The sequence below is a fragment of the Vespa mandarinia genome, chromosome 11, assembly GCF_050613455.1.
Source record: "Vespa mandarinia isolate Hongniang chromosome 11, ASM5061345v1, whole genome shotgun sequence".
Classification (NCBI taxonomy): Eukaryota; Metazoa; Arthropoda; class Insecta; order Hymenoptera; family Vespidae; genus Vespa; species Vespa mandarinia.
Genome location: NC_140820.1, coordinates 7,928,392 through 7,953,634, shown reverse-complemented (window position 1 = coordinate 7,953,634; position 25,243 = coordinate 7,928,392). Strand labels below are relative to the sequence as shown.

Genomic DNA, 25,243 nt, shown 5'->3' with positions numbered 1-25,243 from the left:
TTTATTAATAAATAAATTTGTAAATAATAGAAATTAGCATAATTGAATAATTATATCATAATAATTATAATAAATGGACAATATACAACTCTTTTGAATTTCGTATAAAATTAAAAATGGCATCTAATATGTCAGATAAATATGTGATGTACTTCGTGAAAATGAAAAATGTTTTTTCTCTTTTCTTTAATCTTTAAAATTTCTGCACGATATATTTTAAAAAGCGAAGTATTTTCTTAATTTCAAAGTATGTATATGTATATATATCTTGAATTTAAACTTATAACATCATATAACCTAACAAATAGTAACAAAATTTAACATTACTTTTACCAATTTTTTATGCATATAATGTGTAATATTCTAATTTTTTAATTTAAATTAGAGATGTTCTATTTACATAAATTCTTTCCCTGCAACAAAAGGGAAAATGTGCACGAAGTTGAGTATATACAATCAGTGATTGAATATTCAAACAAATGTGTAAATCATCGACTGAAAATGGAATTAACTTATATGAATTATGGTAAATAAAATTAAATATATTATTAATGTTTATTTCTCATATGAAATATGTTAATCATATATTTACCAATTCAAGGAAGAAAATAATGAAACAAGTAGATAATTTAGCCTGGATTTATTGTCACAACTTTTGTACAAAACAGCAAAAATACTCTTATATTAGACCATCAGATAACAAAGTAAGTTATATATTTTATTGATTATATGAGCAAATTGTATATATTTTGAAAAAATTATTATTTCTTTTAATTAATGATTAATTAATATTTATTTGTTTTAGCTCAAGTTCTTCAAATAGACAAGAAAATACTATATTACAAAAGGAATAATATCTAATAGTTGAGTTCTTTAATACTTATAACAATATATTAAAAGTTTATAAGGAAGATACAATTAAAAAGAAATTTATATTTTATAGATATGAAGTTGATACTATTTCAAAAGACTTTGGATTATGTAATATAATTTTTGTAATTTAAGATTTTAGTGATATTCAATAAGATAATATTTTGCCTGTTTTACACAATGAATTTAACGTAAACACTAAGATGGAAGCAATGGTAAATATTAATTAATATTTATAATTGTTAAATTTTAATTGTAGGTAATGATTACACAAACAATATCAAGTTTTATATTTGTTTGTCCACATTCTTTATATATAACTCCTTTTATTTTGTGTGTGTGTGTGTGTGTAAAATATGGAATTTGGACTTCGCTGCTCTAACTCCTGAACAATTGAATTTTCTTCTTTTAAATGATGAAGATATTTTATTGTTAGTATTATTTTTTTTCTTTTCCGATAATTCTTAACTTTCCTATAAATATTAAATTTATCCAAATTGTGTATTATACATTTTTCATTGAAATATTATACGTTTTTATTTTTCTATTCAAAATATTTTTATGCTTATATTGTTATGCTAAATATTGTTATATTTATGTTTTATTTGTTCTATAGAGAAATATTCGGAAAAATACATATCACCGATTTCAATTTGGATGGAGAATTAAATGATATCTTTCGCCAATAAAAAAATTTTAACAGGTTTAGAAGGATCTAATACCACAATGTATAAAATTGAGACAAAAATATCAGTATTTTTTGAGCATGGTAATATACCGATAGGGGATGAAAAGAGCATCATATTTTTGGTAGAAGTCAATCAAAGTTTTAACTAATTATAATTGTTCAATTTATTAATGTAATACTTATTTTTTCGATGAAGAATATAGAACAGCATATATGAAGTCAATATTACCAGATATAATCATAGAATTTATAAGAATTAATTTATAAGAATTGTGCCAGAAAAAATATAACTACCAAAAATTGTAGAAGAATCTTTTATTTGTAAAAGAAATTATGGAAGAAACTTATATCAGTTGCTAAGTAATATATTGATATTTGCATAAAAAATATTTTTGTTTATAATAATTAACTTTAATTTATGTTAATAATTTATATTTTATATTTCTATATTTTATCTCAATTGTCAAATGATTCATGTATCATACATTATCAATATATTAACATAAATTATCGTTTTTATTAATATAAATTATGGTTTTTATTTATATATTTTATTAATATAAGATCGAATTTGTTAATTATGATCAACAGAATATCTTTGAAAAATATTTAATATCAAATAATAGTATTAAAATGTACACCAAGGAACCGAGAAATTACAATGGCTATATGAATTTTTATCAGAACAATATCTCATTCTTATTAAATGAACATACAGAACTATAGATAACATTATGCAATATATTATTTCTGATGAATTAAATAATGATATATTCCCTAAGTACTTTTCGAATGATGTTAAAAAATGTTGTGATGTTAAAATTGTAAAAATATTAAATAAGAAAATTATAAATGTACATATATATTAATGATTATTATATTTTTGTATAAAATAAAATAAAATAAAATAAAATAAAATAAAATAGATTAATTTTTCTAACGTATGATCCCAATATCTAAAAAAAAAAATATTGACATTCAAACATTATAATTATTGAAAAAAGAAATGTCATTTTATTCATTAATAGATAAAATTTTAGATCTAATCAATTTTTCTAATCAAAGATTAGTTAACATTCAACATCCTTTTTTTATTTCTTTATATCTTTTTATTCTTAATTTCTCTGAGGATTAATTTATTTATTTATTGAATATATTGCATAAGAATAAAATAAAAGAGTTTTTTGTTTGTTTTTCTTTTTTTTTATTCGATAAAGTATGGTATGCATATATCTTGTATGTATATCATTTTATAGCTAAATGATTAAATAAGTAGTTAATTATAAAACACAAAAAATAAAGTCATTTTCTTTAATTTAGCTCATAAAATCATTCTCTTTATTTAGCTCATAAAATCATACAAGTTAGTTGTAACAGTATATTAGAATTTTAATCTATGCGGATATTGACTGCTTCGCAAACCAAACATAGCTGACAGATAGGTGAATAATAGTTTCTTGTCTGGATTTGTTTTAATTTTTTCTATTATAAATTTGTCTAAAGTTTTCTGATCCAATTTTCTTTGATTGCTTGGTTTGTACTCATCCATCTTTTTACTGAAAATATCGCCCTCCTCCTTTTTTAATCGTTTTTCACGTTTTCTTTTGAAATATTCATCATTTATGTGTTCTGGCAATTTGAGTCCAGAAAGATCAATGCGTGTAGAAGTTGCTATGACATAATTCTGATTTATTCTACGCAGTGGACAACCATTGATCAGAAATGGACCTAAGACAAAGGTTTATATTTATTAAATCTTGCAGGAATAATAAAATTGATAGATAATATTAATCGACGAGTAATTACATTTCTTTTTATTCCTATATATGTGTGTGTGTGTATATGTGTGTGTAAACACATATTTATATATACTAAATATGATTTTGATTTCAAATGATCACTACTGTATAAGTATAAAAAAGAATATTATTTAAAGTAACTATGTTGATCTTCATAACTCAGGAAGATCACGGATAAAATAATTGTTTGCATGCACAAATTTTTATTTTTATATTTTATTTTTTATATTTTGATATATATCCGAAATTGACTCAGACATTTATGAATCGATACTCTGCATATATAACTACTTATATATGTTTTCATGGATAGAATTAGCAAAAATATATTAAAACCAACCTGTAACTAACAGTAATCCAGTTTTCAGCTGTTTCAAGAAAACAACACGTTTCCCTTTGTGAGACCCAGCTAACAAAATGCAAATAGTTCCTGGAACTAAAGTAGATCTTAAATATCGATGATGTTCACGGAAGCATTTTTTAGCATGCTTCTTTGTAATAGGATCTGCTGTAGGATAATTAGCCCTTCTTTTCTTTAATAGAACAATTCGTTTTTCTCCATTCTTATCACCGCCTATTTCTTTTTCGCTCGTCAATGGTTTTTTAAGTTTTACCTATAAAAAAAATGTTCATACATTTTTTTCAATGTTTTATAAATAGATCTTATTATATTACTTACGATTTTAGGTGTTTTTTTATCTAGAAACTTATAAATGGCTTTTTTGTGGTACATGCGTGAACGGCTAAATCTATAAACACCATTTCCTAGATCATAATTTCTTGGTTTCTTAGATTTCTTCTTGGCTTTCTTTTCGGTTGAAATTGTAACTGCTGGCGCAGTATTTTCAAGTGATTTTATTTTTGTATCCGACATCTGTGAAAACATCGAAAATTTTTATAAGCAGGTTACTATAATCATAGTTTATAAAATCTATTATCAAAGTCTAATCTTAGGTTAAGTTTATCCATATTGGATTATAAAGTTAAATAAATAGCGTAAGATAAAACATAAGATTAACATTCCGGAAAGGTATTTTTACAAAATTGCTTTGGAACAAAAAAATATATTCCAAATTATAAAAAAAAGTTATAAAAGGTAGAATTTTTTCAGTTAATAATTGAAACACTTACGTTAGAATTATAGAACTTCTTGAATAATTTTTGATTCACATATGAATCACATTCTTAGCATACCTCGAAAAGTTGAGATCCAGCATTACTCCATCTATCGGGCCTTCAATGAATGAAAAATTTAAATATCGATATCTATAATATATCGAGAATTCTTAAATATCTTTGTAAAAAAGAGCGGAAAAAGCATCATACTTGATAGAAAAACATGATTATTTTCAAATTTAGATTTTATATAAAATGTAAATGAACTATAACAATGTATTGTGTACACAATAACAAACTGAATAATAATCAATGTATTTCAGCTGAAGTCAAGAAAATATTTTTACGAATTTCTATACTTTATAAGTTTAATAGTCTTAAACTTCAAATTTAAAAAAAGTTAATATATATATATATATATATATATATATATATATATATATATATGATTTATATATAATTATGAATTTTTCTGATTGAAGAAATTAAAAAACCGCGAAATTTGGAATGTTACAAGAGAAGATTATCGCGATAAAAATAAAAAAATAGGAGTTTCCTATAAAAAAAATAAGAGATGGCTATACCTTGAAAATTTTCGAATAATTTTAATGAAAAATATTTCAATATATTTTAATTTTCGGTATATTTCGATATAATTTAAATATTTTGAAGATTCATATTCATTCCCGATGACGATGAAGATCGAAAAAACGTTATGTAGGCGCAATGCTCCTTCCTGTACTATTCATTTGCAGTAACGCATCGTGCACTCAAGAATGTAGCATCGCTCCAATGCATTGCTATATTAAAAATATATATCCGCTGCAATGCACGTTCAACGAACAGCAAAACGTCCAGGACATATAGACATGTATCTATACACTGATATCATCAATTTTCAGTGAAAACACAAATGATGTAAATTTTCATTTATATGTATGATAAAGTACTAGTTCATTCTAGGTTAAAAAAATTGTTCGATAATGGTATGATGAATTGTTTAAAAGAGATAATATATAAAAAGAAATCCAATGATATGATCAAGAATCAAATAGTTCCTCAATCAGCGTAATATCGTTTCTTATCTTTGTCCTAATTAGTATTATTTAGAGTATTTGTATTCTGGTCATAGAAAAATATATTTTTGCTCGAGAAAGGAAAAGATATCGATGGTACATCATATTCCGTCAATTAAATCGTCAGAATTTTATGTAAAAAGGAAGAAAAGTATAAGTAATAAAAGTATAAATAATATAAGTAATAAATATATAAAAATATTGCAATAGATTATGTGAATCGTAAATTTGCTTGTATAAAGTATTAACGGTAATTGTAATGTTCGTTCTGAATGAACTTTCATATTTAGATTATAATTTTCTAATGGAATAGAAACATGCGTATCTAAGCTTTTGCATAATTTAATATAGTTTTATATTGAAATAGAACTTTTTCCTCATATTATATATGGAGACATATGTATAACATATTTTTTTTATTTATCGAACGCACGTACTTATACATATGTATTTTAACTCTTTTCAACTGTTCTTCGTATAATACGAAATATCTTCGTATTAATACGAAATATCTTCGTATTAATACGAAATGATTATAGATTTTTTAAGATGAGCACATTTTTTCGCATAAAGATTAACAAAAATGTATTGCTTATATACATACATTATATTTATATAAGAGGCGTTTAAAAAATAATATCCGTTTTGAAATTACGACAATACAAATGATTCAATTTTTTAAATACTTCACTTTTTGGGTCATATTGGTTCAGGATCAGTGGTATCAATTACAATCACCAGGTGTTGGGAGGGATGTTACATGAGAAGAATCGTGTCGGAATCATTTTTGATCCGGATCGTGCAGAATTTTTTTCAGGAAGATTCGACAAATACATTCTCCTAATTCGCTTCTTTCATACAAAATTTGTTGAATATTTTTCTAATTTACGAACCTTGATTCATCTTAAGATCTCTTTCCTCCACTTGCATTTTCTACGGTAATATTCCTTAACACTCCCATGTCATTGAGAACGTGGAAAATCTTGGCGGTAAAGTATTTAATAGTTTCGACATGATCGCGATCATGTAGTTTTTCATCTTCATCACACAATTTTTTGGAGATCGTTTAAAAATTTTCAATCTACTTTGCAATGGACTCTTTGTCTTTTATGCGAAATTCATAAAATTCCTGTCAGCAATGTTGTTTCGTATTTTCAATTGTTTCACCATACAGTGTACGCAGCTCTCTCTGTATTGTTTTTGGCGTCAGGAATAATTTACAATATTTATATGTAACAATTGTATATGATCATACTAAATAGGATCACGGTGATTCTCGACTATTCTTTTTTCCACTGCATCGATTCTTTTTTAGATGTAGTTTCATCAGACTCAACTATCTTGTCAACTCTTATGCTTCAAAAAAGAATGACACACCATACTTAATCTTGTAAGATTAAACAATTTCTTTATTTCCATGATAAAAAAGAACGTTCAAACAATGCGATATTATTGAAAAAATTTTTAATAATAAATTCGAACAAGAGCAATAAAAGACGCGATAAAAAACGTTTTAGCACAATATTTTAGAATAACAAAAACGTGTTAACCCTATAATCTGTTGGTCTAAAATGAAGACTATACTAATTAATATGAAATAAATAAAACAATAAATGTTATCAAGTATTACAGACGCATGTACAAAACAAGAACCGAATAAGAACTAACCATTTCAGACGAGAAAGGAGAGCAGCAACTAAAGTTTAAATATAAAATACAAAACGAAAAAAGAAAGTTAAGTATTGAGTGATAGCTTAATGAACTATATAACAATTTAAGTACACTATATAGATGCATATATATATTTACAACATGCATCCTCATAATACTGTATGCTGATAATCTCTTCGATGATCAAAAAATTTGTACTAATGATTGGTAGTCGAGGTGTAATGTAAAATAATTTCCGTATTGATGAAATTTTTCTATTGTAAAAATTATTTATCGATTTGTGAATACCATTGTTGAATTTTTGTCAGAGTTTCTGACGCGTATTATAGAAATCGTTTAGTTCATCAAAATGAACTAAAATTTTATCGCTTTTTAACTGTTTCTTTATTTAAAATGCTTCTTCATACTTATTAGACCATTTAAATGGAACACGATCAATAAGTAATACAATGGAAATAATAATAAATTTAAGATTTTTTCGATAAATCTGTCGTAGTAATTTACAAAATCGATAAACCCTCTTAATTCTGTGTTATTTTGCGATAACGACATTTTATCAATCGCGCCCATTTTTGGTTTTGTGTTATGAATGTCATTTTTATTGATTGATATACCTGCAGTATTTTCTTAAACTTGTAAAAATTCCGATTTTTTCTTATTAATTAGTATATTCACTTGACTTGACTTAGTTAATACATGATTTAGATCCTCTAAATGTAATTTAACGTTAAGCGCTTGTAATTTTTATATCATTGAGGAATATTGTAACTCCTGAAATGTCGTTTAAGAAGTTCTCCATTTCCCGTTATTAAATTATAGGTAAACTCGAAATATATAATAGTTTTATACATATATAAAGACCTTTCTGTGTGTTTAAAGTAATCTTTACAATTGCAATAGATATTTATATAATATAGCAGCATATAATATTTATATGCTGCTACGAAATTATGTATTGATTTCTTTTCTGCTTGTTTCTGTAGACAGAAACGGTAATTTTTTACAATTTCTAATGATGCTTAGATACGTAAAATTCTGTCAGCTGGAGATTTTGTAGACATCTCATACAATTTATAATAGACGGATCGAACGTTTTGTTGAATATATCTTGCAATAGTATCTTTGCAATTATTTTCTTTGAGCTTAATCCTCGTAGGTGTACTGTATAAAATTCTTTGTCCGTTTCCTTGTTTCACATTTTCGAATGGACATCGTATATCTATGTAATATATTTTTTAACTTGTAAGGGTACTTAAATTACTTTATCATTTCTGTGATATCTTCGTCGCTATGTAGTTATGTAAGTCAGGTAAACGTAAGAATAGATCGGGGAAATGTTTATTTTCTATATTTTCTCTTTGATGTCTTACAATCCATTATACAGGATCATTGTGTTCGGTGCCTAATGCTGAAACTGAATAATTAAAAGAAACAACGCACATCCTACCGCTCATACTGTTTACCTATCGTATAGATATATGTTTTTTAAGAACAGACCCTTCTTTTATGCAATACATTTTATATGATTTTTATTTTCTATTAGATTACTTGAGAGGGGATTAAAGTTTTTGATATGTTGAGGTGGGATATTATTCAAAAAAGATTGGGAACAGTGTATTACAGTTAAGTATTTTGTATTATTTTGCAATCACATGTATTTTGTAACCATATCTATTTTGTAACCACAATATGGTGCAGTATAAAATAAACAGCTTTTATACATGAAGATTTTTTCTTCACACATTATAAGAACATTTTATTACTTTACATAGCTTCGATAGTTAAATTATTAAATAACACTTATATATATTTGTTTAAACGGGTGATAGTCGCAATTCATTTTGTTAAGTGCTTGCTTCGATTATATCGATCGGGATGTCTACTAAATTATTTCAATAAAAATAAATTTGAATCATTTCTTTTAATATATTACTGTCATATGTACAATAATATGTAACGTGTATATGTAAATACATAAAAATACGTAAATATATATATATATATATATATATATATATATATATATATATATATAAATACATAATATATATATAGAAAGCAACAAAAAATGAGAAAAAACGTTTATTAATCTATCGATAATAAATTAATGCCACAGATAAAATCATTTTTATTATACGAATATGTACATACATGTTGCATGATATCTGATCTGCACGACAATCATAATAATAGAAATGACCGTAGTTCTCTTAATACTTTAGAAATTTAATCTTATTTGATCATCTTTCATAATGGATAGAAATACTCCCATTTTCTAGAAATAGTAATCAATTTAAAAAATAGCATAATAATTAATCGACAAGCGAAAAAATGACTTTTTTGGGTCACCAAAGATATTCTTTCTTTATCTTTTTCTTTTTCTTTTTCTTTCGAAGATTATAAGATCATATGAATTTCTATCTACCTTTATTTTTATCTGAATCGATGAAAGGTAAATATATCCCTGATCTTATTTTCTTTATTTCTGCTATATTAATTTTTTTTCATTAGAAATGGAAATGACAGCGATGATGTTCAAGGTAGGTTCAAAGAAGGTATTGCAACTTCGAGTTTACGCTATACACAATTGCGTGAATCATTCTACTGCGTAAGGCGAATGGTATTACATCGTGATTATCTTTAATTACAACACTACTAAGGAATTCTCTTTAGTAACTAGTCCTTTGGATATGTCTTCAGCCAGTTGGCTAATGATATTTATGTTAAAAGAACATGGTTCTGATTGTTGTTACAATCCACCAAATATTATATTTCATCTAAAATTCAATTCTGAAATGTTGGTCCGTTGCGGTATGGAAAATATTTTACGAGAGTGGTATTCGATCGATACAAGTCGTATCGAGATCAATAATACCGCTACGTGGAGTTTAGAGAAAGGAATCATTAAAATGGTTTCAGATTTTATTTATAGAAGAAGATATGATTTGAAAGTTATAAGAGTTGTTATAGTTAAAGTAAAATATTTTTCTCTAGATATTTTTTCTATTTTCTGTTTAAAAAGATTTATCTTTTTTTCTTTCTTTATGCTTTTTCTTCTCTAGGATTCTCCATTCACAATTATAAATAAAGATGGCGTATTAGATATACGATAGAATATTAAGAGAATTTTGTGTCACTCTCAATTTTAATTTCGACATTGTCTTGGAAGTAGAACAGTATGGAAGATAGAATCCAGAAAAAAGATTTGGTCTGGAGAAATTACAGAATTATATATTGGACGTGGCGACATTTTTTTTCATAGTTTTCTATTACAAATGTCAGATTGAATGCCGTTGATTTTACACTTGTTCTTTTGATTTCCAAAAATTGCTTCTTCTTACGAGAACCACAAAAAATTTGCGATTAAATGGTCATCTTACTTTCTAGTACGATAACTTGAATTTGTAATATTATCCTTCTTTATGCGTTAATCTTCATTAACTAAAAAATTGTTATTGTTGTAGACTTTTACTCATTCTGTTTGGAGTAGTAATAGCTGCATTGATCTTACTGATTTCCCAAAACAAAAAATGGAACTAATCATAGAATAGGAAATTTATTATCCGATAACTTACTGGAGATTTGGAATATATTATCAATATATTCCATCAATAAAGAATCACAGGTTTAATTAAATGTTTTCTGATTTCTTGATTTCGTTTTCTTAACAGTTATATTTACAAAAAGTATTTCTTTGCTGTAAATTCTCCTGATAAATTTTCCTTATAAATAATATACTTCTCTATTTTTTGGTTATCGTTATATTGGCAGTTTATTCAGCAGCTTTGATAATCTTTATAATGTCTATGATCCATTTTACTCTTTCATTTATTGGAGAGCTTCGTTGAAGACTTACCAATTTGCTTATTATGATAAATTTGCAGTGAGTGTGGTATATGTGTATGTGTGTGTGCACGTGTACCTGCGTGTGTTTGTGTGTATAAAATAAACAGAATATGAAGACGAATAAAGATATTTATTTGCAGAATTCGGAAGATCTGCTTGCAAAAAAGTGATGAAGTTGATGCTACAAGAACAAAAGTTGCTTTTGTATTGGAAGTATTTAAGAGTATTGGAGAGATTTATGAAGTAGTATAAAATACAAAATTAAATAACGTTCATATATACAAGATGTAACGAAAGCATGCGGCAAGTATTCAGATATTGATTCCTCATATATATAGAGAAGAAAAAATAGGTTTTATCATCATGAATCTTGAAATGCTAAATCTCTGAGTATTATAACTTTCAAGGCTTAGTATATCTTAATGTACTCCAACTATTTGAACTGGAATTATGATATACTAAAGATATATAGAAAAAATTCAGCAAGCACGGTTACGCAATTTGAGTATACTAATTCTAAGATATATATCATAACTTGTAAATTAATCATTTCATTATGTCAATTAATCATGTTATTATATTACACGTGGGGAAGTGTGTATAAAACATTTTCCTTATTTATCGAATGCATGGACGCATATCTTAATTCGTTTGAACTATTTCGATTTTTAATATGAAGTATGATATACCTATGTATTTCATAGACAGAGAAAAATTTTTTTATGTATTAGTCCTGATTCAACGGTATAATAGAATGATGTTTTCTCGAGTTCTTCAATTAACATGTTTTTTCATCTGAAGAAAGTTAATTTGATCGCATCTGCATGTCAAATTTGCTATGATAGCAATCACGATGTATGATCACGCATATACTATAATATAATATATTATATATAATATATAATGTAACAGAGTTAGGACAGTCAATTTTTAATGATTTTTATAATCAATTATTAAATGTAATTATAGTAATTGTAACCATTAATCAATTAATTATTATTAAAATAAATCATTAATCATAATTACTTTTATAATTCGCGATCATGGATCAGTAATTTCTAAATTATGCAATGATTAATTTTTTATTTTATTAATGATTAAGTTTATATATTTCTTCATATCGCTTTATGATTAAAAAAAATTGAAGTTATTAAGTAATATATGTAATATAAAAATCTTACAATTTCTTGCGTGAATAACAATAGTTTCAATATGTATCATTAAGATAAGAAAAAGTTTTCATTTTATGTAACACTTGATTGCCATATTTAGTTTCTGTCAAGATATTAAGTGCTCATATAAAGCTATAATAAATAAATGTATTGAATGTATATAAATTACTCGATGAAATGTTTGAAATAATAGTTATACTACTACACGCGCATATCAAAGTAAATAAGTAATTTGTTAGAACTATTGTTTTATAACTATCTGAATAATACATATGTATTTTCCATAAAATATTGATAATATTTTTCTTATAAATAAATTATTGATTTAATCGTAATGAAAAGTGTAATTATTACATGATTAAAAATTATTAAATCACTTATGATATTTGATTACATGACATTGATTACTTCTCTTATTTTAAATTATGTTATAAATTAACAAAATTATTTACCATCCAGAGCGCTCGAAAAATGGTTTTTTTTTTTTAAATCTACTAACTTAAAAGTATCAAACGAATATTTTTTTATTTTTGGCACATGGTATTTTATAGCCTAAACAATCTGTCATATACACATTATTTAAAAATATTAAAAAATGGCGGCGTTCCTAGGTGATGCTGCAGAAGTCCTTCTCCAGACGCGCGTCGCTAACCGGAAGTAGATTTCTGTAACAGCGAAAAAAAAATTATTTTCTTATTCGTGAATATTGTGGTTATAAAGTAGTATACGGAATTTTTTTATCTTGTGAAATGGGCGGTGGAAAACGAAATACTGTTTTTGCGCAGAAATTTAACAACAAAAAAATTAATATTAAAAAACTAATTAACGCATCGCAAAAATCATACTCTACTTTGTAGATAATGTATCTAAGAGTATTGTGTTCAAATTTCAAGTTAATCAGTCTGTTTAGTTTCCAAGATTTATTTCTAGTTAGGTCAAAAAACATAGTTTCGAGAAAAATGCAAAAGAAAATAAGTATCTGGTTATTTGGACGATAAAGTGGTTTTTTTGCTCACATTTAATTAGCGATTTCTGGCCCACAGAAAGTTTCTTTAGCAGCAGAATGAGCATTTTGAAATTCTTTCTGGGATAATTTGCGAGTTTAGCAAGCGTCTTTCGTATTTTCTTTGCTCGGATTTCTGCGGTATGGCAATGCTGCTGATCGACATTCACGTACAATTCGTAGCAGCGATGCCCGATTTGCAGATGTATCAAGTTCATCATCGACAAGATGCTTTTATAGTCATCGTTGATGTACTGAGAACAACATACTTCAAAATTTCGACGATCTTTGCACCACTCGAGCTGGTTTTAAAAACCATCGACCAAATAACGGAATTGAGTCCTGTTTCTTATTTTAAGTGAAGTCTTCTTTACACCCCTCCAATAATTCATCCGAATTGAGATCCTTATAAATTGGTCAAATGGCATCTTGAACAATTGGAAGTAAAAGGTTTTCGTGCTCATATTCATGCAAACTGCTGATCGCTTTCAATTTTTGCGAAGAACACCATAAGTTTTCTCCGGGAGGATAATTTTCATGTTGTAGCTTTTCCTCGGTCGAGGTTTTTTGATAGAATGTCGTCCAAATAGCTTTCTTTATTTCGTCTTTACACATACAAAAGGGCACAATAAAACAGGTATGCGCACAGTATGTATAGCACGAATTGCGCGACGACTGCTCACAGCTGTTCGATTGTTCTACTTAAAAACATCTATAACTCCGTCAATTTGTCGAATTTTAGTACCGGATATGACTTATGATTGTTCGTAAAACTTCAAAGTTAATAAAAAATTGATTTTTTCAAACTTCTAGATCCCTTAACTGATCAAGTTTAGGATTTTATATATACATGTACATATATTTATTTTTGTATTATAATAAATATATATATATATATATATAATTTTTTAAAAAGTTATTTATATAAGAATATATTATATCATATATAATATCATTGATCATTGTAAGTTACTAACAAGTTTATTATTATGCAACTATAAGAATGAAATTTACGAAAAAATCTTTTATCATTGTTGATATACTGTGACCTCTGCATAATTTTTCTTGAAGCACACTAAGGGTATATATACGAAAGCCAAATGATTTTATATATCGATCGATATATTTATCGATAATAAAACTCAACCGGTAACACTCTGTGCAGTACTTTCAGTAATGCTATAATTATGAATATTATTAATTATATTGTTTTCGCTGTTAAACTTAAATTTCTTGTTAAAATATACAGTATCAAAGTTTTTATAGTATCTTAGTGTGAAACATTTTTTCCACATTTTTTAAATTCCTTAATGTTCTATTGGATATGATCATATGACTGGTTGAGTGAATTAACATAATGCTACAATCAAAAGAAACTATGAAAATATCTCGAGTAGAATTTATGCAGATTCAAGTCATCGCTTTGGATTTCATGCAATTCTTTTTTGGAAAATGCAATCTCTGGTCTGTAATTTTGTAAAATTGAATTACATTTTAAATTGCAAATATTAGTACTGATTTTATAATGTCATCTTATTGAACATCTTGATATAGAGATACCTTCTATAATTGAACCACTATACAGATGCAGAAAAACAATACAATCAGCAGAATTCTCAATGATTGCACAATTGAATGCACTACAGGGCATTACCAGTTAAGCATTGTTATCGATTGGCCCAAAGCGTATACTGATTAGCTTTGAGTTTGTCTAGGATGTGTTCCTGTTGGTACATATTTAAGTTTTATTGTCTTATTGGATTTAATAAATATAGTTTATTAAAAAAACAACTTTGTCACTATTAGCGACAATGATATTCTCATAATTTACTATGTCACTTTTGTGTGAATCATAATACGTTTTGTCTTTTCAAGTAAATAAATAATATGGTTAACATTATAAGTGTCATTTAGCAGATTGCCTGTATACATTGCACGTCTACTAGAACCAGTTAATCTACCAGATCTGTTTTCAATATATTATTTGATATATTATCATTTTTAATATATATTGCATTTAAATATATATCATATTTAATATACATTTAATATATCAACAGAAAAGATGTGTACATTGTAAATAAAAATTAAATAAATATCTATAAACCTATTTGTAGTTCCTACTTAGTATGCCACAGAAAAATGTGTACATGAGGATTCAATCCGTTTTAATTGATCTTCCTCGATTGTAGCAAAGTTATCATTATGTTCACAGGTTTGTAAAAATATTTCGCTACAGGTGACTGTCCATTATTTATTTCATATCTTTGTACTTCGTTTCGAATTATCAAAGAAAGATGAATCAATTGTAATATTGTAAAAAAGAAGGAAAAAGTTTGTAATTAAACATTCTAACCACATCTTAATATTATATGTGTTAATCTAGCTCACTAAGTTGCTTGATCAATGATTTTTTTCTTCTGATATGAATGTATATAGCAGTGACAAATTCAATGAACCCACCGGGGAAATGTGGACCAGCGGAAAGTAAATAGTTAGTCTACATGACAATATTTCTTTACCTTATTTCTTATCGAAAAGTATAAGGTTTTTGTATATCTATACGTATTTATACATAAACGATTATATTTTGGTAATATACATTTTCCGTAATTGTAACAGTAATCGTAACATAGTAGTCTGCAAGGTGCCAAAAATGTAGTTTTGTTACGATAGTATAACATCACACGGCATTATTTGCTGCGGTATAGCATATAAAGGTGAGTTATTTGGAATATATAAAAAACATTTTGTGAATTTTAAGAGTTAATTTATCAATTACTGTAAAATACATTTTTCTTATGTTATCTTTGAATGAATACAGATCTATGTATTCAACATAAATTATAAATGTATAATACCTAATGTACCTGTAATTATAAATGTATAATCGTATGTATAGTTCATTTTACGATTTTTTTAATGAAACAAAATTTTAATTCGTTATTCACTTAAATAATATCAATGATTTAACCGATTTGATATATGGATCTATTTTATCTATATTGTGACCTCAGATGACCTCATAATCTGATTAATTGTCCATGAGAAGCATAATAGTATTCCAATATGATGAATTTTTCGAATGTTACATTTATTGCTAGAGCTACTATTCTGACGGCCGAATCGAGCAACTCGATTGGTCAAAATCTTACTTATATAGAAAGTATATATGATCAACTTTATTACTTTCTAGATGATTATCGTATATATTTGTTGAAATAAGGCTTTTCATGTGATGATCAGACTACATATTTTATCATGTCCTTACTCGTCTATATTGATTGGAATGCCCATTAAAATATTTAAATGGAAATAAAATTCTCATATATAATATATTTGTTAATAAATAAGACTTTGCGTGCGATGGTCGCACCACATTATTTTATCAAGTTCTTCCTCGTTTATATCGATTAGAACATCCATTAAATTATTTCAATGGAAGTGAAATTTTTATAATTTTTATTAATATTTTACAATCGTATGTACAATAGTCGTGAAACGTGTCTATATAGATGGATACATAAATATGGACAATATACAGGGTGTTAGTTCACAGATGTCTAAACAAATATCTCGTGACTAATTGAACTTACAAGAAAGTTTAATAAGAAAAGTTTATATGGTTCTGAGTTAGCTACAAAATGCATATAAAGATCTTTTTTTACTCATAACCTTTTCAATTCATGAAGATCAACATAGTCTTTTTTTTAAATAGATATTTATAAGTCTTTTACATATTTATATAGTAGTGGTTATTTGCAATTAAAATCATATCAAATAAAAAATACTATGTATAGTTTACGAGATATTCTGCATCTTATTAAAAAAGTTGCCTCTCGGATCACAATTTAAAAAATTAGTCGATAGATTATATAATACTTAGAAGCTGTATAGAAGCCACTTACATGTTATGATCTTCAACATATCAAAATATGTTGATTTCTAAATAACAGATTTGTTCGATAAGATGCCGATTATCTCGAAGTATACATGTAATTTTTTATTATATATGATTTCTATTGTAAAAGAATTACAAAATTAATTACTATAAAAATGTACGAAAATATATATATATATAATTATATATAAAATAATATATATATATATTATATATATAATAATATATATATATTATATATATAAATATATATTATAATATAATTATATATTAATATATTAATATAATAATAAAAATATATATTATATATATAAATATATATATATATATATATATATAAACATATATAAATATATATAAAATAATATATATATATTATATATTTACATACATATATATAATATTATAATATACACATATATATAAACTAAGTTGATCTTCGTAACTCGAAAAGATCATGGATAAAAATATGATTACACACACTTTGTAGATAATTCTAAACCCTGTAAAATTTCTATTATTAAACTTTCTGGTAACTGAAACTAGTCGCGAGATATTTACACGATTATTTCTGCACGGACACCCTGTATATTCAGACACCAAAGAAAAAAAAGGTAATAAAGAAGGAAAATGAAACGAACGTTTATTAATCGATAATATGCTAGTAAAGATAAAATTATTGCGAATATGCACAGTGCAAACATACGTCGCGAGTACTTCGATCTGTACGACACTCAGAATAACCAAATAATCGACTAAAATTAGCGACAATAATTTTTTCAATAGTTTAGGAATCCACATTCTACTTTTTATGCACTGTACATTTTGTAACGTGTAAATATTTTCCTATGAATTTTTATAGAACGTAATAGTTGATCCGTTTAATTTGAAAAATAGTCCTATCGATATTGAAATGATGTTCATTGTTCGATTAAACATACTCGTCATTCTTTTTCTTCCAAAAATCGCAAAATCGCAAGATTTTTCTATTGGCGACAAACAAACTGCTTTTATTTTAGACATTTGCAAATTATATGCATCGAAATCTGCAATTTTCTTATACTCTGAATCGATAAAAGGTAAAGATATTTCTCATTTCCTTCTCATCATTTTTACGATATTAATTTTCTTATTTTCCAGAAATGGAAATGAAATCGATGGTGTTCAAATGGAGACGTGCATTTTCTCGTGAAGGTATTGTGAGCACAAACTTGCATTTTTCACAATTGCACGAATCATCGAATTATTTAAAACAAATTGTACGACCGCATTATATAGCGGTGATCTCTAATTATAACGCGATTAATGAGTTCTCCTTAGCAACAAGTACTTTTGAAATGTCTTTAGCTGTATGGCTAGTGATATTCATTTACAAAGAACATGGCTCTGACTATTGTCACAATCCACCAGGTAATATATTTCATTTAAAATTCGACTCAGAAATGTTAGTCCGTTGTGGTACGGAAAATATTTTACGGGAATGGTATTCGATCGATAAGAATCGAACCGAGATTGATGATGTTGCTACGTGGAGTTTAGAGAAAGGAATCACTAATATGGTTCCAGATTCTCTTTATGAAAGAAGATTTAATTTAAAGGGTTTGATTTTGAGAGCTGTTTTAATTAAGGTAAATTTTTTTGGGCTGAATATCTTTTCTATTATATATTTAAAAAGAATGATCTTTTTATTGTTTTTCTTTTTAGGATTCATCATTTATAACTGTAAAAAAGGATGGCGAATTAGGCGGTACGTTTGGTGAACTATTAAGAGAACTTTGTACCATTCTTAATTTTAGTTTCGACGTTGTCTCGGAATTACAAGAGTTTGGAAGATGGAATCCAGAAAAAAAGACTTGGTCTGGAGCAATCGCAGAATTATATTCTGGACGTGCTGATATTTCTCTTTCAGGTTTTTCTGTTACCACTGACAGATTGAATGTTGTTGACTACACACTTCCATTTTTGAATATCAAAAACTTTCTCGTTATTCAAGAACCAGATAAATTTGGGATTAAATGGTCATCTCACTTTTTAGTAAGATAATTCGCAATCAAATTTGTTATTTTTTATTTCTTCGTGCTTTAACTTTTATGAATTTTGTAATTGTTATTTTTATAGACTTTCACTAATTCTGTTTGGATTGCTATACTTGGTGTATTAATTGTTGCATCGATCTTATTGATTTTTCTTAAAATATGTAATGGAACTGATCGTAAAATAGGATATTTATTCATTGATAATTTTCTGGAGATTTGGGGTATATTGTGTCAACAGGGACTGGCAGGTTTGATTCAATATTTCTTGATTTGCATTTCATTTCTATTTTTTGATAGTTGTATTTACACAAAGTATAACTTTGCTATAGATTTTCCTGGAAGATCTTCGTTAAGAATAGCATATTTTTCTATATTTCTTTTGGTTACTGTCTTATTAGCCGCCTATTCAGCGGCTTTGATAAGCTTTTTAACAACCACTATTCGCGTCTTACCCTTTCATTCATTAGAGAGCTTGGTTCAAGACGGTACTTACAAACTTGCCGTTGTTCGTGGTACGGCTTATTATGATAAGTTTGCAGTGAGTATAATACGTTATGCTACATGCATATTTACGTTTGTGTGTGTGTGTAAAACAATAAGTATAGGGTGGAAAGATGAAGAAAAATATTTATTTGTAGAATTCGGAAGATCCGCTCGCAAAGAAATTGATGAAGCTGATGTTAGAAGACAAAGAGTTGCCTCTTACTGAACAGGAAGGATATAAAAGAGTATGATGAAATATTATAAAATAAAAAATCAATAATATTTATATATACAGGATGTAGTGAAATTACGCGCCAAAACTTCGAGAATGAATTCTTCATATTTAATTTCATGAATAATTCGTATAGAATTGCTTGATTCTTACGTAATATGACTTTTATATGAAGAACTATTCCTAAAGATTTGTCACTTATTTTCTATTCTACTATAAATTATATTAATTTTATTATAGATATACGTTATTTATTTATAGATTTGTAAAAATCGGAAACTGGCTTTCTACACGGTTGATCAAGGTGCTGTAGCAAATCTGAAAATACCATGCAATGTGGTTCATATTGCTACAGGACATGTAAACAATATTGCAATGATTTTATCTAAGCACAATCCTTTCACCGATCTCATCAATTTTAAGTAAGAATCCAAAAATCTAATAATTGATTTTTGTAACAGTTGCTTTTTTTAATAGTTGCTTTTTTTAATAGTTGATTTTTATTTATCATACACTAAAACAATAGCTCATTCTAGATTACAGAAATACATTTACAATGGTATGATGAGTCGTTTAAGAGAGAAAACATTTAAAAAGAAGTTCAATAATATAATTAAGCATCAACCTGTTCCTCTAATCAGCGTCATGTCACTTCTTATTTTCATTCTCATTGGTATCATTTTGAGTACTTGTATTTTGATAGTAGAAAAGCTTATTTCTGCTGGTAAAAGGAGGAAAATGTCAATGGTACATCATATTCCATCAATTAAATCGCCAGGATTTTATGCAAAAAGGAAGAAAAGGTTAAGAAATATTGGAAAATATTACGCAAATCGTAAATGTGCACGCGAAAATTATTAATGAAAATGCCAATGTTCTTTCTCAACTATTATTATTTTCTAATGGAATAAAAACACGCGTACACATATTTTATCTTTTGCATTATTTACTAAAGTTTTAAATTGAAATAAAATTTTTTCTTTATTTATCAAATGTATATAAATATATGTTATAAATACACATGTTTTAACTCTTTTGAACTGTTTCGATTTTGCCTATTTGTACAAAGTATGATTTCGTATGTATTTCGTATTCAAAAAAGAAAGTTTTATTTACGATGTTTTAAGAATAATGATTCAGCGATATATCTGAATTAATCTTTCTTTTCTTCTTCAATAATCATATTATTATGTTTGAAACGAATCAATTTGATAGGAACAACATGTCAAATTTTCCAATCATACCAATCAATCGTAAGGTATATACATTATTATATACAATATATTCATATATGTATCTATATATCATAAAATAAAATTGTATTATAAACATTATATATATATAATATCTCGGATCTATTGTGTGAGGTGATAAACGAAAATATGTTTCTCTGTGAACAAAGGAATAAGTCTTTATTTGTTGATTAATAATTATTTGCTATTTACTATTTGCTGTCTTACCTGTGAACAAAGAAACGACAATTCACCTTTATTATTCACACTACTTAAATTTTATTTAATGTATTATCTTTTATAAAATTTTTTTTTAACTCTCGTGCTACTTCTCTCGTCTAAGTTCTATTTCTTACTGCCCGTTTCTCTTCTAAATCTTAACGGCTCAATTTGTAGATAACAAAAGACAATGGAAGGGTGGGACATGAGAAGCGCGGCAAATCTACCTGAAGAAAGTATACTTTCTTTACATATATAATAATATATAACATATATAATATGTTATATAATACTTATATATACATACATATATATGAGGATCGTTTAAAAAGTAATATCAGTTTTGAAATTACGATAATACAAATATATTTTAAAAAGTTTTCTTTGTTTGTAACATAACTTTATTTATAAATATATATTTAGTTATTTTTCTGTATCTTCGTTTTACCTATTTAAATTCTTTAACGTGGGATAAGTTTTTTCTATATCTTTGTCATAAACTTCCGCTGTAATCTTATTTAACCATTGTTGAACAATGCGCTATCCTGTAAATAGTTATTTTTTTCTCTGTAATTTTCGAATGATTCATTTTGAAGATTTTCTCAAAAATTATGTGCACAAATGTGAATGACTTAGCATTTATACTCGTCCGAACATGTTTCTTTTACTTAAAATGTTCAGATAAGAATTTTCAAAGTCAGCGGATTACAAGAGATTATATACTTATCAGTTGTGAAGCTCAATAATATCGAAAGACGAACGTTTTCACCATTTGAAAAGCGTATGATATGAAGCAATATCAATTGTTTAAACGTAAAATTTACCATATAATACTACAATTCTTCCACTGTCCATATCGAATGTTATGGTTGCCTCTTCGATTCTTATGAAGGCCTCGTATGGTTTTTTCTGTGCTTCCAGTTGATTTGTGTATGGGTAATTAATCGATTGACAACTACAACTAGTATTAGATTTCTTTCGGATAATTCCATAAAAATAATAATTTACTTCCTTATCGAAATCCAAATATTTTGTACCTGATAACCCTGTTTGGTCTGGCTTATTCGTCAATCCTAATACAAACATTTGTTTTTCAATGCCGTTTTTAACAAATTACACAAATTATAATAGATGCATAATTTATATAATGCTGATACAAAACTTTATATGGATTTCCGTTCTACTACTTTCCGCAGATGAACATTGTAATTTTCTATCATTTTTAATAGTATAGGTGCGCAAAAATTCTTTTATTTAGACGAGTCAGCTGGAGCTAATTCGTCTTATTTAATAACGTTAAATTAAATTGGTCTTAGATATCAAAATTTTTGAGATGTTGAGGTAGGATAAGATACAAATAAAATCGGGAAATATCGTATTATAGTTAAGCATTCTGTATTATTTGGTGTAACCACAATATGGCTCAGTGGAAAATAAATTTGTATAGATGAACATTTTTTTTAATCTTATTTCTTGCAAAAAAGTTTAAAGTTAACGGTTAGGGATCTAATAAAATGTACATTATATAAAATGAATTGATAAAGTTTTCTAACTGATAAAGTTTAAGAATCGCTGATTTATGTTAACACAACAATAAAACTAAGTGACCTTCTATAAGAATATTCCATTACTATAAATAGCTTCGATAATTAAACAGTTATAAGGTATAAAACATCACTTATACAAACTTGATTAAACGTGTGATGGTCGAAATTCATTTCATTAAGTGCTTACTTAGATTATATCGATCAGTATATCTATTAAATTATTTCAATGGAAATTAATTTAAAAATTTTCTTTAACACTTAACTATCGTATGTGGAAAAATATAAACGTATAACTTTTATATGTGAATAACAAGCGTAATAATCGAAGTGACAATAATTTTCTCATTAGTTTAGGAATTTAGTATTCTGCAAGCTGCTTTTGTAGTCGCATAGAAATTTTCTCATTTTCTTTAGAAAATAGATGCCGATTCGTTCAATTTGAAAAATAACACTATAATCAATCGATCGACACACGAAAAAAAGACGTTCGTTATGCCATTAAAAATATTTGTTCTTTTTCTCATTCTTTTTCTTCTGAAAGTTACAAGATCGTACGAATTTTTTTCTATTAGCGATAAATATATTCCTTTTACCATAGACATTCACAAATTATATGATCAAAAATCTGCAATTTTCTTATATCCCGAATCGGAAAAAATAATAAGTACTATTTATTTTCTTTTCCTCATTTCTAATACATTAATTTCTTTTTTTCATCAGAGATGGAAATGACAGCGATGACGTACAAGGTAGGTTCAAAGAAGGTATTGCAATATCGAGTTTACGCCATACACAATTGCACGAATTAATCTACTGCGTAAGGCGAATAATATTATATCGTGATTATCTTTGATTACAACACTACTAAGGAACTCCCTTTAGTAACAAGTACTTTTGATATGTCTTCAGCCAGCTGGGTAATAATATTCATGTTAAAAGAACATGATTCCGATTATTGTCACATTCCACCAAATAATATATTTCATTTAAAATTCAATTCTGAAATGTTGATCCGTTGCGGTACGGGAAATATTTTACGAGAGTGGTATTCGATCAATACAAGTCGTATCGATAATAATGGTATCGCTACGTAGAGTTTAAAGAAAGGAATCAATAAAATGATTCCAGATTTTCTTATAGAAAATATAATTTAAAGGGATTGATCATGAGAGCTGTTATAGTTAAAGTAAAATATTTTTCTCTGAATATTTTTTCTATTTTCTGTTTAAAAAGATTTGTCTTTATCTTTTTCTTTCTTTTTGCTTTTTCTTCTTTAGGATTTACCATTCACAACTATGAATAAGAATAGCAAATTAAATGGTATATACGGTAGGATATTAAGAGAATTTTGTGTCACTCTTAATTTTAATTTCAACATTGTTTCGAAAGTTAAAGAGTATGGAAGATGGAATCCAGAAAAAAAGACTTGGTCTGGTATAATTGCAGAATTATATTTAAACGTGCTGAAATTGCTCTTTGAAGTTTTTCTATTACCAGTGTCAGATTGAATGTTCTTGATTTCACGCTTCCTATCTTGATACGCATTCGGTAATACTTATTGTTCTTTATTCTGTTTTTTATTTCGTTGTTTACTTCACTCATGCTGCACTTCTATCTCATATCTCAGCCCCTTCTCTTCCTTCCATAAATAATCGTACCTCACAAAGAACGGATCATGCTTTGTTCGACTGTCGGTCAATTTGTCTCATACACGAACACACACATAACTAAGTAGCACTAAACTTTCCAATCCACGTGTATATATGAGCCGTTTATTTTGAAAGTGGTCTAACTCCATTTGTCAATTTTTTCCGGTTGCCATAATTACATGTACAACTTTATGTTATTTATCAGTAAAGCATTTCGAATTGCTTATATTCTGAGCAAATACGATAATTCTTGACATATAAGTTTTCAGAGTTAGTTCAATAATTGAACCGTGTAGTTTGAAAGTGGCCTAACTCCATTTATACTTAAATAAAAATTATAAAATAATAATTAATTAATAATTTTTATTATTATTAATTTTATATTTAATATTAAATTTTAGAAATTATTTTACCCATGGAGAAGAACAGAACAAGACCATTTAGTTCAGATAGTGAAGAAGAAATAGTAACTAATGATTTAAAAAAAAATCGAAAAAGAAACAGAATTATAGAACAATATTCGTCTTAAAAAGAAAAAAGAACACATTATAGAAAGACACATTATAGCTTACAGTGACATGTGCGCCGGGCAAAATAGAAACATTAAAGTAGCTTTAATGTGGTTAAAAATTATCCAAATTTTGGAAAATAATGTGGAAATTATAGATCACAAATTTTTAATATCAGGACATTCGTTTTTACC

General features: G+C 26.5%; 2 protein-coding genes and 1 long non-coding RNA gene across 5 annotated transcripts; 2 read left to right on the top strand and 1 right to left on the bottom strand.

The window, feature by feature from the left end:
* The first annotated feature begins 96 nt into the window (after positions 1-96).
* On the top strand, positions 97-1,931 carry LOC118449078 (uncharacterized). Of its 3 annotated transcripts, none has more exons than XR_014982714.1 (6): positions 97-247; positions 386-526; positions 602-704; positions 806-863; positions 1,130-1,301; positions 1,487-1,918. It is a non-coding gene; the product is annotated as an uncharacterized LOC118449078 (long non-coding RNA). The 3 variants fall into 3 exon arrangements; XR_004840311.2 differs by lacking the exon at positions 1,130-1,301 and adding an exon at positions 944-1,085; XR_004840309.2 differs by lacking the exon at positions 1,130-1,301 and having other exon boundaries at positions 98-247; positions 806-1,085; positions 1,487-1,931.
* A 941-nt stretch (positions 1,932-2,872) lies between these two features.
* On the bottom strand, positions 2,873-4,590 carry LOC118449140 (large ribosomal subunit protein eL6-like). The gene is made up of 4 exons (XM_035883355.2): positions 4,489-4,590; positions 4,037-4,231; positions 3,698-3,971; positions 2,873-3,286 (listed from the first exon to the last, which is right to left on the bottom strand). Exons 2-4 carry the CDS (start codon positions 4,229-4,231, stop codon positions 2,940-2,942), a joined length of 816 nt encoding a protein of 271 aa, XP_035739248.1. The 5' UTR covers positions 4,489-4,590; the 3' UTR covers positions 2,873-2,939.
* Positions 4,591-18,028: 13,438 nt separating this feature from the next.
* On the top strand, positions 18,029-20,754 carry LOC146872686 (putative glutamate receptor). The gene is made up of 8 exons (XM_085660211.1): positions 18,029-18,221; positions 18,283-18,770; positions 18,847-19,176; positions 19,261-19,426; positions 19,508-19,716; positions 19,817-19,906; positions 20,155-20,315; positions 20,430-20,754. The coding sequence occupies exons 1-8, from the start codon at positions 18,056-18,058 to the stop codon at positions 20,752-20,754; spliced, it is 1,935 nt and encodes a 644-aa protein (XP_085516337.1). The 5' UTR covers positions 18,029-18,055.
* Positions 20,755-25,243: the final 4,489 nt, after the last annotated feature.

Bases quoted from the DNA above. Each gene is read 5' to 3' on its own strand.
- LOC118449140 (XM_035883355.2), bottom strand. From the start codon at position 4,231: ATGTCGGATACAAAAATAAAATCACTTGAAAATACTGCGCCAGCAGTT. The intron at 3,972-4,036 runs GTAAGTAATATA...TTTTTTTTATAG, and splicing joins ATAAAAAAACACCTAAAATC to GTAAAACTTAAAAAACCATT. The intron at 3,287-3,697 runs GTTGGTTTTAAT...CCTTTGTCTTAG, and splicing joins TGGATTACTGTTAGTTACAG to GTCCATTTCTGATCAATGGT.
- LOC146872686 (XM_085660211.1), top strand. From the start codon at position 18,056: ATGATGTTCATTGTTCGATTAAACATACTCGTCATTCTTTTTCTTCCA. The intron at 19,717-19,816 runs GTGAGTATAATA...ATTTATTTGTAG, and splicing joins CTTATTATGATAAGTTTGCA to AATTCGGAAGATCCGCTCGC. The intron at 19,907-20,154 runs GTATGATGAAAT...ATTTATTTATAG, and splicing joins AACAGGAAGGATATAAAAGA to ATTTGTAAAAATCGGAAACT.